This window comes from Pogoniulus pusillus, chromosome 12 (assembly GCF_015220805.1).
Source record: "Pogoniulus pusillus isolate bPogPus1 chromosome 12, bPogPus1.pri, whole genome shotgun sequence".
Classification (NCBI taxonomy): Eukaryota; Metazoa; Chordata; class Aves; order Piciformes; family Lybiidae; genus Pogoniulus; species Pogoniulus pusillus.
The window spans coordinates 21858227-21874559 of record NC_087275.1 but is presented as its reverse complement, the minus strand read 5'-3'; the positions used below and the strand labels follow the sequence as shown (position 1 = coordinate 21874559).

At 42.5% G+C, this 16333-nt stretch overlaps 1 protein-coding gene across 1 annotated transcript in view; it reads left to right on the top strand.

The window, feature by feature from the left end:
• LOC135180242 (butyrophilin-like protein 10) overlaps nucleotides 1–13123 on the top strand; it is a 35617-nt gene extending 22494 nt beyond the window's left edge. Inside the window, exons 2-6 of the mRNA XM_064152630.1 lie at nucleotides 80–162; nucleotides 1207–1259; nucleotides 6604–6948; nucleotides 8632–8667; nucleotides 11487–13123. Coding sequence (XP_064008700.1) covers nucleotides 155–162; nucleotides 1207–1259; nucleotides 6604–6948; nucleotides 8632–8667; nucleotides 11487–11590 — 546 coding nt within the window. The 5' untranslated portion in view covers nucleotides 80–154 and the 3' untranslated portion in view covers nucleotides 11591–13123. The remainder of the gene's footprint in view (nucleotides 1–79; nucleotides 163–1206; nucleotides 1260–6603; nucleotides 6949–8631; nucleotides 8668–11486) is intronic.
• The last annotated feature ends 3210 nt before the right edge of the window (nucleotides 13124–16333 follow it).

Below are 16333 nucleotides of genomic sequence, written 5' to 3'. Positions count from 1 at the left end.
GTAAATAACCTATCCCCTTCTGGAGAAGTGCTTATAGCAACAAAAATTAAGAGCCTCTCGCTCTTTTCCTTTTGCACAGACTGAAGAAGCAGCTGGAGCACCTGATGAAGCTTCCAACAGGGAGGGATTCATAAAGGCTGGGAAGGCACAAAAAATGAAATGGTGAGCTATGCTTTTCCTGTGCTGCAAAGCAGCTGAATTTTAGAGGCAAAGGGAACTTCATTTACCTACCAATACAAAACCTTAAGAGCAAACTATAACTACATATATGCAGTTAATCAAGGCATTGTACTGCCTTGTCACCAACTGAATCAGCATCAATGTTTGAGATCTCAGAGGCTGTGCAGTTTTCTTTCTAGTTTATATGCCAGAACAAATCAGAAAGTGCTGTATCAGGACCAGAGGAGTCTTTATGCCCTTGTACTCAACACTAGTTAGGCCACACCTAGTTCGAGTGGTGCTCGAACATGTCCAGAGAAGGGCAACAAGGCTGGTGAGGGGGCTGGAGGACAGCCCTGTGGGGAGAGGCTGAGGGATCTGGGGATGTGCATCCTGTAGAAGAGGAGGCTCAGAGGAGACCTCATTGCTGTCTACAACTACCTGAAGGGAGGTTGTAGGCAGGTGAGGGTTGATCTTTTCTCCCAGACACCCAGTGACAGAACAAGAGAATACAGTCTCAAACTACACCAGGGCAGATTTAGGCTGGACATTAGGAAGAAATTGGTCACAGAAAGTGTGACTGCCCACGGGAATGGGCTGCTCAGGGAGGTGGTGGAGTCACCATCCCTGGAGGTGTTTAAGAGGAGGCTGGATGAGGCACTTGGTGCCATGGTTTAATTAATTAGGAGGTGTTAGGTGATAGGTTGGACTCAATCTCAGAGGTCTTTCCCAACCTGGTTAATTCTGGGATTCTGTAATTTTGTCCACGTGACAACGCAAGCAGGAAGCACAGGTCTGGTGTTTATGTCTGAAGCCCCATCCCATTACCAATGCAGAGAAACCTCATACCTACAGGCAGAAGATGCAATACACACCAATACTAAACAGCAAAACAAGAGAGGTCTTCTAACCCATCCAGCTTCATATCTACACTATCTTCACAGATAACATGAAACAGAACCTAATCTGTGCCAGAAAAAACAAAGTCTTTGATGTCTGCTCTAGCATTCTAACAAACTATTTGGCATTTCTCTCTCACTTCATTAGGGAGACTGCTCTCTGGATGGTTGCCTGCTCACTGTTTTGGTCTCTACCTAGAGGTAAATATGCTATAATACACACCTAAGAGTTTCTGGAAATACTTACATGCAAATACATGAACTGCAAACTTGGAATCCTGGTGCAAAACAAAACAATTACATACTTTGCTTTGAATATATTTCATCATAGTCCAAGGTTTGCAATAACAGATAACAACCTTCAGATAAACCTCTATATCTAAAAGATGTGGTTTCAAGGTTGAGATGTTTTGGGCCCACAATTCTTATCTATAACATTTTAAGGATGTGGGCAGAATAAAATATCCTTAACATTTCCATAACATTAAAGATGATTTGGAATCTCATCTTTTACAACTCCCAACTGCCTTGCAACAGTTTTTGTAGTTAAAATCATTGTGGCACTGAGCTCGCAGTTAAGTGGAAGGACTGGAGCCCAGCAGCAGTCCTCTCTCCCTGAATCTTTGCAAATGCTCAGCCAAGTTCTAGTAAAGTTGGTTTTCTGGCATTATATGGATTAGATGTAATCTTCCCTAGTATATGCTGGTGAGAGAGTGTATTACAAGCTATAGAGGCAACTCATTGTAATTTTCTTACCCCAGTCAGCAATATAAAGACCCCTGTGTTTGGTCAAGACTCTGTTTTCCTATAAATAGCTTGTATTTACCAGGTGTGGTGATTCAGGAGGTTATACTTCACCTTGAACTAGTCCCCGTCTCTCTTCTGGAAGCACAACTGATTTTTAGGGAAAACTTCCACGTTTCCACAGAACAGTGTGAAAAAACTACTGTCAAGATGCACTCCTTCGGCAGCTAAGTGCACCTGCATGCATGTGGAGCCTTCTAAGTGACTATCAAAGGATAATCTCTTTTCCTCCTCAGTAAAAGAGAGTTCAAGTTTAGTGTTTCTGAGCAAGTAACTGGTGTTTCAAACAGCCCTCTACACCTCCCCAAAATACTTTTGCACAAACCTCTGAAGAATCACACAACTCAACCTCGTCAGGGTAACACATTTCAGTTCACAAGTACCCAGAAACACGGGAACCCTGTCACCCTGTTTTAAAACAATGAAACAGTTTCTACTTAATCTGGTATTTCTTCTATTAAACTACTTCATATAGCAGTAGAACTGTGCTAATACCACCAGACTGAACTTAAGAAATACGTTCAAGAGCATTCCATTTCCAGGCCTTTTTCCACAAGTCAGAAACTCTACATCACCTACTCAGATGTCTCCATTACAAGCAATACATAATCAATAAACAAAGATGATTAGCCCAGATCATCTTCAGGAAAGGAAAGGAGGGAGAAACAAAAAAGCCCAGTCTTTATGAGTTTCCTTGCACGACACTTTGGGTACTGAAGCAGCAGTTTTGCCATTATAGGACTCTTACAGATATTTAAGTTAGCATGCTCAATTTCACCTTAACAGCCTTAAGCATTCAGGCAGCATTTAAACCACACAACTTAAAAAAAAAAAATCACAAAATAAAATAATTTCATCTTACCTTTAAGTCTTACAACTTCAAGTGAAAGCTGTTTGTCACCACACAATTCTTCTGAGGTACAGAATTGCACCTTCCACATACAAAGCTTACCAGAAAGACCTGGAAAATGTTGTTTTCTCTTGTACACCTCAGCAGCAGCTTCCACCATCCCTACTGCTCACTGCAGGACTGCTTCAGTTGTCTGGCCAAAAATCTGTTTCCACACCTCCTGGTGCATCCACACTCTCAGTAAGAAGCTTAAGAAAGCATCACCAATCTTCAATGTAACTTTTGTCTTCTCAAGACTGGCTTCTATGAAGACACTTCTTTAGCTTGTCCCCAGAAGTCCACTCTTCCCACCCACAAAAGAGCTCACACACCTGTAGGCTCTGTTAAGTAACCCATTACAGCCAGATTTCAGTCACCTGCTCTTGTTCCAGGCAACTTCAGCAGTGCCTCCTGTTTTGCCCCCTGCTGCCACAGTTTCCCCAGGTGAAAGCAATGTAGGGCAGATATGGGCTGCCCCCGCTGGGTGTTTGTAGAGTCGTTCTTAAGTGTTGCAGGGCTTGTAGAGTGTAACATGCAGGAAAGGAAAGGTTATGCTAGGCTCAGGTATGCTGAGCATTGGTGCCCTCCACCTTCAGAAAAAGAATAAAGAGACAAAAAGCAAAACAAAAATTAACTTCTAAAACCAGTTTAGAAGTGACTGCAATAGGGAGGTAACACCAATATTCTTTCTGCCTCTTTTGCTCATTGAGCAAACGCTTGTTGTCTGTTTTCTGACTAGAGTTACAAGTTCTCCTCATGGCAGGACTTTCTCCTCGTCCAAGTGCCATGCCACACACCAGGAGCACTCCCTCTCTCAATGGCATCCTGGGGACAGGATTCCTACCAGAAAGCTCCTCTGGAGATTCATTTTTTTCCAGGGCTCATAAACCACCTGCAGCAGCCTCGGGCACGCTCATCTTCCTGCTGTGGTTTGCTAACCACAGCCAGCCACAACCACAGTCTGCTTCCAGACACGGCCTTGCCTCAGAGAGGCTCTGCTGAGCGCAGCCGTACCCAGCTGCCTGGGCCTGAACAGCTCAGCCGCGGCTCTCAGGCTTCTCCCGCCCCTGCAGGCCCTTCCTCAGCTGGTGGGGCCCTTCAGGGGCTGGGCACAGCTGATGGCCTTGCCTGGGGTGCGTTAAGAGCAGTGTGTCCAGCAGATCAAGGCGGGTTCTCCTCCCCCTCTACTTTGCCCTGGTGAGACCTCACCCGGAATATTGTATTCAGCTTTGGGCCCCTCGGTTCGAGAGGGACTCTACTTGAAAGAGTCCAGCAGAGAGCTATGACGGTGTTTAGGGGACTGGAGCACTGTCCTGAGAGGGGAGGCTGAGGGACCAGGGGCTTTTCGATCTGGTGAAGAGAAGACTTAGAGGGGTCTAATCAATGTTTATAAATATCTGAGGGCTGGGGGTCAAGAAGGAGGGGACAGGCTCTGCTCAGTTGTGCCCTGACAGGACAAGGGGCAGTGGATATAAAGTACAGCACAGCAAGTGCCACCTCAACGCGAGGAGGAACTTCCTTAGGTACCACAGAGCACTGGAACAGGCTCCACAGAGAGGCTGTGCGGTCTCCTTCTCTGGAGACCTTCAAGACCTGTCTGGATGCGTTCCTGTGTGACCTGTGCTAGATTCTATGGTCCTGCTCTGACAGGGGTGGCTGGGCTCAGTGATCTCCAGAGGTCCTTTCCAACCCCTAACATCCCACGATCCTGGGTGGTATGTCACTAACTGCAGGGCTGAGGCAGTTTCTTTGGGGAGCGTAGGGTGATACACGCAGTGACAGTAAGGGGATAGTGCAGTGGAGGCTAAGCCTTATTATAAATAACATAAGCCCCCTGTTTGAATACTGGTTTAGTTCAGGTTCCCCTGGAGGAGCAAAACTTGGTCAGTGAGTCACACAATCTGAAAATGGTTGAGCTCTCCATGTCATAAGGGAGATCTCCTTCCACTGAGAACCAGAGATATGACTGGGGATATGTGTTTGAAAGTCTCCTTCCACTGACAACCAGAGATATGACTGGGGATATGTGTTTGAAAGTCTCCTTCCACTGACAACCAGAGATATGACTGGGGATATGTGTTTGGAAGTCTCCTTCCACTGACAACCAGAGATATGACTGGGGATATGTGTTTGGAAGTCTCCTTCCACTGACAACCAGAGATATGACTGGGGATATGTGTTCTTTCCAGCCAAAAGTATACCTTGTTGGACAAAAGTAAACTTTGATGTTCAGCTGAAAAGTCTGAAAACCCAAGGAAAGCAGACATTTGGTGGTAGAGTTATAATCAAAGACACTTACTTGGCTCAGTGATCAAGCTTTTTGAATTACTCTTTTCCTTCTGCTTTTGTCTGTCTGGACACAGTGTGACACCAAACAAACCTCAAAACAGACACTGATTAATATGGAAACAGAGGCCCAAGCATGTGGCAAGCTTAGCTCTGGCTGACATCAGTGAATTCAAGGGAAACCTGGGGCACTTTTTAGTCTTCACCCTAATATATGCAGAGAGATGGGTTAGAACACAGGATCGACTACACTGTGACCAAGAACACCTACTTTATATTGAGTCTGCTTGCTCCTCATGCTTCAAAGAATTTTGTGTTGTTTCACAGTGAATTTTAGCTTCTCTTCTTGGCATAACTGCAGAATGGCACTGCTTTTGTTCTGCTCCCTGCTGGGAATGAGTTTTCCATCCAAATTAATTGATTTGCATTTTAGTTTATAAAATCATTTTATGAAACCGGTCTGGTCAAAGTGTTAATTTAAGCCCACATTCTGTGCTGAAAATATCTAGTTGTCTCTGCATTGTAGCTGCACACAACCCAGCCTTCCCCTAGAAAATGTAACACCACAATTTACTAAGAGTTGTCCCACATGATACTGGCAGACTCCCTTATTTGTGCAAATTTTAGTATAATCACAGCTAACTTGGAAGAATTTATATAAATAAGTATTATCAAAGTTATTAAGTGAACAGTGTGCATAAGTGAGACACATCTGGCTTCCTGCCCTGCACATCTGCTCACCAGCAGGCTACCCTCACCCTGGTTCTTGTGTGTTGTGGAATTGGTTTGTAAAGTTGGTCATATTTCTGCCTGACGTCCAGGCCACTTGTATGAAGTATGTCTCCTCAAGGCCTTGGAAAAGTTATTTACCTAAAGTGGGAACAACAGACCTTATTTCTGGGAGAATAAATATGCTGAAAAATATGGGAGGTCACAGGACAGGTATAAACAAGAGTGCACCAAGCAGGACCTGCAGACAAAAAAGCTCTGTTCTGTCACACCCTCTGCAAGGTGCCACAAGGGATGGGAAATGGAGGACTCTAGCACACTATTTACAAGTCGGGAGCCACAGTCTGACAGGTGAGTCTGAGGAGACTCACCCAGGACTTTTTTCTTGCTGATACAACACCCTTTTCACACTTCTCCTTTTTTAGCCAGACTTCCTACAAAACCAAAGCTTGCTTAATTGTGTCTGCCCATCTTCACTTCTCTGCATGCCCTTTTCCTCTTGTGATAGATCAATTAAAATCAAACCAGACACATGATTTCAAAAACTAAGATGGCCAGAAGCTCAGATTAAAGTCACCGGCTATGGAAACAAGTTCAAGCAGCCTCCACACCAACAAAGTGAAGGCAGCTTGCACACAGCAACATCTGTCCTGCTGCACAGCTGTCTGAGCACTAAGTATACATGTCCCTTGGTCATGTCACAGCATATAGAGCAGGAGAGCATGAGCAGAAGGAGGAGGAAGAGAAGCAATAACGACACGATGAAGCCAAGTTATAGGAAACTTGGTCTCCATAGCTCTGGTGAACACTGAGAAATTTACTTGTTTTTTATTCCAGGTCAGCCAGACAAAACATGCAACGCCTTTGTTGGAGAAACTGTCATTTTGCCTTGCACCGCCACCTCTCCTGGGGAACTGAACCCTTCCACTTCAAGGCTGTACTGGCAGATAGACTCTCACGTAGTGCACTTCTTTCAAAGCGGGCAGAACCTGTTGAAGTTCCAGGACAAACATTACCATGGCAGAACAAGCCTTTTTTTGGACCAAATTAAGCATGGCAACTTTTCCTTAAAGCTTTCCAATGTCCAGCTACTGGACGCAGCAACATATACTTGCATCTACAAACAGATTGGAGATAATCCCAACAAAACACAGAAATCTAAAGTTAAACTAATTGTAACAGGTAAGATACATTTTTTTTGTAGTTCATAGGAAGGAAATTGAAGGTAGCATTTCTTGTTGACAAGTGTGGTGGGTTGGGAAATTACACATGCACACACACGCATACACACATCTCCACTAAAATTTACTAGACCATCTCAGATGGCTTGGAAGTAAGATAAAGCTATATTTTACAGCAAGGATGAGTTCAGATTTTAAAGCAAACCTTTACTGGTTTTCACTCCATTCCTTGCTTCTGTTGAAAGCGTGAGAAGAGGAAAAAATGAAAAAAAATCATCTTTGTTAAGCTCCAGCACAGCATATTCTCAGAAGCAGCGGGCCTCCTGAAGGAAAGCTGCCTGCCCTTTCCCCCCTCCCTTCACAGGAGACATTAGTAAGTACTGAGGTCTCCCTACCTTTCAAGTATTTGGTTATTTATGAGCTTGTATTGTCCTTGATCCACCCTGCTCCAGAGGAACAAGAGTTTATTTCAGTTTGCACTCAGATCTGTTTCATCTCTGGCAATTCAATCCAAAGTCCAGGCCATACACCCTTTCAGATGAAAGACAGGCAACTGCTAATTACCTTATCCCTTGCGGCTGGAAGTTATGGATCTGGTGGCAAGGCTGGACACACACAACAAGAATTATTATTTTCCTTCCTTAGGAAAATGAGTGAGACCATGACACATGCTTGAGTAATGACAAACAACTGAGCTACCACGTTTAAACTGCCTACAAGCATGGCCAGCAGAAAGATGGGGCACTAGGTTTTGACCAGCTGGCTAACTTGAAAACCAAATTAAGAAGATGGGATACATGTCAAAACAAAACATAGGTTTTTAAGCCATCTTCCTTGAATAAATCATCTGAAAATGTTCATTATGGTTAACAGCACACAACTAATTATGCTTAAACTAGAAAAAGAAAATAGTTTTAAAGTAATACAAGCTCTTTAATATCTTTGTTTTAATGCATATCCTTCTCAAGAGAAAAATATTTTTTAAAGTGAAGTGGCATGTGCAGAAATTTTCAAAGTGAAATGTTAGGCAGTATTCAAAATGAAGTGTTTGGAAAATGTAGAACCAGAGTGTTCTCATGGTCTGATTTTTGGGAACAGTAAGGTGTCCTTTACTCTGATTTAATTCCGTGATCACACTTAAACTGATGGAACAGTCACAGTATCACAGTATCACCAAGGTTGGAAGAGACCTCATAGATCATCAAGTCCAACCCTTTACCACAGAGCTCAAGGCTAGACCATGGCACCAAGTGCCACGTCCAGACCTGCCTTGAACAGCCCCAGGGATGGCGACTCCACCACCTCCCCGGGCAGCCCATTCCAGTGTCCAATGACTCTCTCAGTGAAGAACTTTCTCCTCACCTCCAGCCTAAATTTCCCCTGAAGTAGCTTGAGGCTGTGTCCTCTCGTTCTGGTGCTGGCCACCTGAGAGAAGAGAGCAACCTCCTCCTGGCCACAATCACCCCTCAGGTAGTTGTAGACAGCAATAAGATCACCCCTGAGCCTCCTCTTCTCCAGGCTAACCAATCCCAGCTCCCTCAGCCTCTCCATTTAGCTGACTAGTGTATGCTTTCTTAGCAAAACCAATCAACAAAATACTAACTCTCTGATCACTTATTGGTACCCTTTTTCTGTTCTAGCCTCAAACAACTAACTTTGATTATTGTGTTGCTTTTTTTTCCAGTTCCACCTACGATTGAGGAGACTCCTTTCCCTTCTGGTAAGGCAATACCCCTTAACTTGTAGAGTGGCTACATGATATTTCAGTGTTTTGACTTGAATTTGCAAGATTGATAAAATACAATGAGTAGAGAAAGTCCAATAGACTTAATGGTTCTTGTTCTTTCTTACTAAGTGTAGCAAAATACAGCCATCCCAGAAAGAAAAAAGTAGCTCCACCACTCTCTGATTTTCCAAATCCTGAGTTGTGGTGAATTTGCTCTCTAGAGCAGATTTACATGAAGTTATTGCTGGGGGGATCCACTCCAACCCTTAGCAATCTCTTACCTTCTACAAGGGAAAAAAAATAGACATTATTAAGGTTCAATTTTTTTAATGCAGTAGCAATGGAAGTCTCTCAAAACCAACTGGTAAGTAGATTGTATTTAAAGGAGCTAGCTGTATATATGCCAGACCCAACTGACAACTTTCCTGCAAGTTTTCCTTATTATAAACTATTTCTTAGTATGAAAAGTTAGTTTTCACTGGGGAAAAAACAAACAAACAAACAGCACCAAAGAACCCAAACAAACAAAAAACCCAAAGAAAAACCCACAAAACCCCTATCTGACTGGGACAAAGTGGAACATTTCAGCTTTGCTACAGGAGAACAAACTGAATTTACACACTTTAGACACCTGAAGGTACTCCTGTATTGGATTGCTGGATTTTAGGAAGGAAAAACCAAAAACCTAGATTTGAAACAAAAAATCTTTTAAAAACTCTCACAAGATTCTTGTTCTCAGCTTCTTTTAAAGAAAAATATCAGCCACGGTTCCTTTTATTTATTTATTGACTATTTTCATCAATTTCTTAAGAAAGGGAGTAGGAAAATCAGTTCTGTAGTAGTTATTTTGGGAGGAACTTAAAATTCGTAAATGTCCTGCTGAGAACAAAGACACTGTAAGCAGAAACAGTTATCATGCTTTGGTGTCATCATAATCACATCAGCAGATATTTATTATCTTTTTAAACAGAAACAGGTTTGGGCTGTTTCACTCCTGCTTCATTTCTCTTTATTCGCTGCATTGTTTCTTCTAATTGTTTCAAAGAGTCTAAATTGTCTGTCACTCTGGCTTTGTGAAGCTCTTTATCTGGCTCAATCAAAACTCATTTTATGCCTTTTCAGAGGAAAATTAAAGTATTCAGGATGGAAGAGGTCACAGGAGGGCAGGAGCCTTGCTATAACTCTTCAATTATTGCAAAGCAGTAGCTGGTGTTGCTCCTTATAGAAGGAGCAGGAGGAAGCACCCCTCCTAGCAATAAATTAACCACAGCAACACACGGGAAGCTGATAACATAGCAAGAGGAACAGTGTAGGAATTGGTATAGAAAACAATGTACAACCTGATCTTCCTAGATTCCTAAAAAGGTTTAGATTCAAAAGGACCTTTAAAATCATCTAGTTCCAGCCCCCTAGTCATGTGCAGAGACATCTTCCACTAGACCAGGTTGCTCAAGGCCTCATTCAGTCTGGCCCTGCACACCTCCAGAGAGGGGCATCCACACCTCCCTGGGCAAGTTTTAGAGCAAAGGAATTGAGAAAACTGATCTAGGAAATGGCTCAGTCTGTAGAAGTGCTTCAGGGAGCTGTTGTTTTCACTCCTGGCAGAACACCACAATCCAATTTCTCCATGCAGTCTCACCCAGCAGAGTGTGACAACTCATCCCTCCAGAGCCTAGTATCGTACTTCTTCATGGAAAAGAAGTTGGATCTCATAGGAAAAAATTCTCTGCTGCTTAAATGAGAGGTTCAAAATCTTTTTGTACCTGCATACCACATTGTTATGGATTGGAGTGGATCCCTCTCTCCAATAACTTATTGTAAATCTCCCCCAGAGAGCAAATTCACCACAACTCAGGATTTGGAAAAGTCAGATAATGAAATTGTATTTTTACAAGTAGACTAAATATAGCAGGATAGACAAACAAACAAGCAAAACCAAACCAACCAACTAAACAAAAACCACCACTGAAACCCCCCAAAACCAACCAAACAAAAACACAAATAAATTATTACAGAATATAGCAACCTTAGAGGGAATAGAGATGAAGTAAGCAGCACTGCAAAGCCAAGCAGCAGCCAAAGCAGCAGTAGCAAGAGAGAGAGCAGTGAGAGCACCAGGAGTGAGAAAGTCAGATACAAGCTCTGCTTCCAGGTATAAAGCTTTCAACACTTCAAAGGAATTACATGAACTTATCTATTGTTGCCATTCTGTACCCTATCCCTGGCATGTTTACCTTTTCACTTGGAGACTCTGGTACTTTTTCATTTTAAAACCAGTGTCTAAGTTTGTCTGTTCCTGATTTTTTATGTCTAAGCTAGAAATATAGCTCAAATGGCCCCATACATCCAGCAAGGGGCTGCAAGCAGCTTCTGCACCACGGCCACCTAAGCATCTGTGGTCTAAACTTTTTAATACTCATATTCATTATTCACAGGCTATTAATCATGATGCCTACCTCAGGCCCTGAGCAGCAAGAATGATACTGTATTTAACACTCTTTCAGTCGTTCCATAAGTATTTTTAACAAGTATTCTCAGTCACTAAAAAAGGAAGCTTCATTCATTGTTTCTGAGTGTCAGTGCCTTTTCTATGAAGGAGTAAACATTATTTATCATAGCACCTTGAGACTTTTTTTTTCTGGATAGCACACACACCTCAAAGAAAAACAAAGGGGAATTTTGAAATTGAGCCACAATCCCCATGATTCTAGAGTCTTCCATGGATGTGTTCATGTAAAATATAATCCACAAACTTTGAATAGAGTTGTGAAGCCACTGGTCACCTGCTGACTTTCTCTTTCAATGTTTTTCAGAACGCATGAAGATCTCCTCCAGAAGCCCTGCAGCTATGCCATGTCTGGCCATGCTTCCCCTCTCTTTCCACTTTCTTGTAATACTGGGGTTTGGGCACTTGTAATTGGGGAAGACAAACTTCTCTTTGGGAAGTTCTCCTCACCAGAAGACCTTGATGGACATAAACAGCTCTATAGGGTAAGCATGCAAATGGCTTCAGAGCCATGTGAAAGACCAATAACTCAAAACAGAGCCAGCACCAGCTGCTTATGTCCCACAACACCAGAGGCAGCCAAACTCAGAGGAGGCAAGTCTGCTTTTCAGTTGTTTCTTAGATCCCAGCTTTAGCAACGCTGGTATGAACCATTTCATTTGAATTTGTGGATTTGCTTTAATCACAGGGCAAAAGACTCATAAAAAAGGTCACATTATAACTGACCTTAGTGAGGTCTTTGGCCTTAAATCTCAAGAGAATTGAAAGGAGAAAAGGTAATTACCCTCTGCATCAGATGACAACTGAAAGTAGGAAGATGCTTGCATTCTGTGGAACATAAGGGCAGAAGCCTTCTGAGACCTGAGCCTGTGGAACTTCAGTTTCTATTTTAATTCTTAAGCATCATGGGTTATCAATAACAACATTTTTTTCCAAAAGAAATAAAGTATTTCTTCAGTGGAAAGGTGAAGCTGACTGAGAAAGATGGAAGTTCATAAAACATCAGCATAAACAAAGTGATGTATCATTACAAAATCCACTTCTAAACAAGCCACAGGAGTTAGAAGGCTGAATTAAATCTTTTTCTTTTTGTCAGAAATACAGCAAGGTAAATGTGATCATTATGCAAAAGCTGGAGTCTTAAGCTAAACTGTGCAATAAGAAATTGCTGCTGTGATAATGTCACTTCTTTCAAAATGGTACCTTTGGGAGGAAAAAATAATTAAAAACTGGAAAGAATAATTGTAACTGATACCTAAGCAAGTTAAATGGGTTTCAGTTCTGGCAATGTTCAATTCAGGTAGCATAGATGTCTTGTGGAAGACTAAGATGGAAAGGATCCTGTATATCAACATTATCAAGAAACTGTAGAAGTTTTGCTGCAGACCAGAGCTGCTGCAATCACTCTTACAGAACTGAGAACTGCCTGGAGAACTACCTCGCCCAGGCTGGTGAACAGTGGTGACTGCGACGATGCATTCCTGGCTGAGCCCTCAAGCAGAGGGAAGTGACTCAGAGAGGCCCACATAAAGTCATTTTGGTTTGTAACACTTCCACTCTTTGCAAAGGAAAGAAAGGATTGTTCATGCAAGAAAGGGAAGAGAATCAAAAAAGAGCTTAGTGTGGTATCCACTGAGGTAAAGGAGATAGTTAACTTTGAATTCCTTAGCACAGGGCCCTTTCCCACTGGAAGGGACAAAGCCCCACGCACAGCCTGTGCTGCTGCTGAGCTGAAGCTCCATAGGTATTTACGCTACCCTGAGAACGAAGCAGTTTAGTGTAATAGCTGGGGTCCCACTTCAAAGCAAATGTTAAATATAAGAATTGCTATTATCTTGTTGTGCCTTGCACTCCAAATGTTTGTCTCAGATTCCATGTATTTTTCAAAACAAAAGTGGATTAAAAATAAAGACTTTAAAAAATCCCACACAAATGAAAAAATGATGAGAGCAATTGCTGGGTCTCTAGGAGTTCTTTATGTGTATTCCACTTGTTCCTACAGTTAGTAAAGCTAATTGCCTAATCACAAAGTCCAGAAAGTGGAATCTGTACAGGTTTGTGAGTTCCAAACTTCAAAACAGCTTGTCCTCAATCTCAGGGACTTCTAAAAAATCTGACAGTCACTTATGCAGCCCTCCACTTCTGAAAAGATGGTGAGGCACACAACATGCATACGTGGCAACTCTCAACTACTTGCATATGAGGAATTTGCTGAACTCCCATTCTGAAAAAAAATATTGACCAAAAAAATGTATGTATATACACACACATAAGATACTGTCAGCTTGCAAACTCACAGCCCCTTCCACAAACAATGTGCTTCCTTCCAGCAGTACTTCTTGGCCTGAAAAAAGACCTCCCTAGAAACCTTGGGTTTCAGTCACATTGGCTGTTACTATTAATTTTTAATAAAACAACAAAACACAGCAAAAAAAAGGTCACAGAATGCCAGAAAACATCTGTTTGGAAGGAACCTCAGAGATCATTCAGTCCAGCCCTCAACCCAGCACTGAAGAATCAACACCAAACTGTGTCCTTAAGTGCAAAGTTCTCACGCTCCTTAAACATCTCCAGAGATGGTGACTCCACCAATGCCCTGGGGCAGAAGATTTCAAGGTTTGAGAACCCTTTCAGTGAAGAAATATTTCCTAACATTCAGCTTGAAACCATTTCCTTTAGTCCTGTCATGTGACATCAGGAAGAGACTGCACTCTCCTTGCTCCAAACTTCCTTCAGGTAGTTGTAGAGAGCAATAAGGTTTCCCCTCAGTGTCCTCTGCTCCATACTGAACAATCCCAGCTCCCCTCCCTCAGATGCTCCTCATAGGTTCTGTGCTCCAGGCCCGTCACAAACCAAACAACAAAAAGCACTCCCTCATTCTATACCTTTATGACTTTATACTACACTTCTCCTCATTTTTCAGTGATAATTACATTACAGGAAGGCTTTAGAGACTAATGCAAGTATACTTGATATTATACTTTTGAGGGGACAAACAAATCATCGTGTTGAAGACTCATGGGACAAATATATACATTGTGATGGAACTGGATTTCCTATTTATTTTTGCTTAACAAGCAGGAAGCAGCGTTTGACTCCCTCAACCAGTCCAAAACGTCAACACAAAAATGTCACAAACAACAGCTGGCTAAGTGAAAACCTGCACAGAACATCGTTGGCAAAGTGCCCCCTGCTGACATCTCATTTACCCAAAACATGTCCCTGTTGTAGCCACAAACCGAATGGTTAAAACCAAAACAGCACCTCCACCCCCAACTCATTTCTGCCTTTAAAAGAAAAAAACACTGTTGACCTGTGAATACTGCAACAATCTGCCAAAAAACACTCTGTGACTTTTTCATGTGTGTGCAATCATCAATGAGGGCAAAATAGGGCAGGTAGAAACAACTCCAAGGTGAGAACTCCTCCCCACACCGGTTAAGTTAACCTCACCGCATCACTAGACAACCAAAAGAGTGCAGGAGAGGCGTTTATTTACCATTTCCTCTCAGAAAGACAAAGTTCTCAAATGCTTTCTGAAATAGGACATGAGCAGATGCTGTGCACTTGCAGCCCAGAAGGCAAATCACATCCTGAGCTGCATCCAAAGAAGCGTGGCCAGCAGACCCAGAGAGTTGATTCTATCACTTTACTCTGCTCTGGTAAGACCTTACCTGGAGTACTCCTTCCAGGTCCTGAATATATGAAGAGCATGGCCCTGATGAAGCAGATCCAGAGGAAAGCCAAGAAAAAGATCAGGGGGTTGGAGCACCTCTGCTATGAGGACAGGCTGAGGAAGCTGGGGGTATTCAGCCTGGAGAAGAGGAGGCTCCAGGGAAACCTAATAGCAGTCTTTCAGGACCTGAAGGGGACCTACAAGAAGGAGGGAGAGAGACTGTATACAAAGGCCTTCAGTGACAGGATGAGGGACAATGGCTTCAAAGTAGAGAACAGCAGATTTAGATTGAATTTTAGGAACAGGTTCTTTACTATGAGGAGCACTGGAACAGGTTGCCCAGGGAGTGATTGAGGCCCCTTCCCTGGAGAGATTCAAGATCAGGCTCAACAGGGCTCTGGGCAACCTGATCTAGTTGAGGATGCCCCTGATGACTGCAGAAGGGGGTTGGACTAGATGACTTTAGGAGGTCCTTTCCAGCCCGGACCATGCTATGATTCTATGATAAAACTGTCAGGATGGGTAGGCTGGGTACTGCATGCCTCCTTGTGGAGGCTTGAAGAATTCATTCACTTATTTCTGATGGCATTTAACAAAACATATGAATCATGAACTTCTGTCCACTTACTTAAACCATCAAATCCCTCAGCAGCTCCAAACAGCCCTATGGAAGGAAAGGAAAAACACAGCTTGGCAGACAAACGTCTGTACTAATCTCTAAATGCACAAGGAATTTCCCTGCAAGTTTACACTGGCTGAAGGCCAAGAGGACAGTCTTGTATCCGCTGACAAATTTAAAAGTCATTCTATTAATAAAAAAAGTAGAAAAAATAATTTTAAAGTATCCAGAAAAGGTTTGTACTCAGCACATTACTGTGAAAATAAAGAGAATAAAAAAGGCAATTCTGGTGCATGATTACTTCTCCCTTAAAAATGTTACCTTCCAGTGATGAGGAAAAAAAAGAAGGGTAAGAGAAGGGCTCTATCATGTGATTATTGCTGAGAATAAAATTTTGCCTTTGATTTCCCTGGTTGGCTCCACCTTCATGAAATGGTCAAGCTTGCAGTACTGACAACACTGTATTAATAACTTGTGTTTTGTAACTCCCTTGAAAAGCATTTCAGGCACTGAAGAGGAGCTGGTTCCTTAATTCCTCTAACTCACTGCCTTCAAAGAGTGACTGATATTGAGAGCATCACTTCAGAGTATTGCTGTTATTTAGCAGAGGAGGTATCATGTCATATTAGGTGAGCTTCTTGTATACTTGAGTATGAGACTGTGCTACCATGATAATCCAGCCTGGAAGCCATCAAGTAAAGGGCACACATGACCACCATTGCACCTACTTAGAAAGCTACACAGTAGATTATGAGTAGCCTTCACTATTTGCATATCTAGATTCAAAAAAGAACATCAGAGAATCTGGACGATTCCCAACCAACTTGCAACAACTGTTTACTGCATGGTAATATCAATT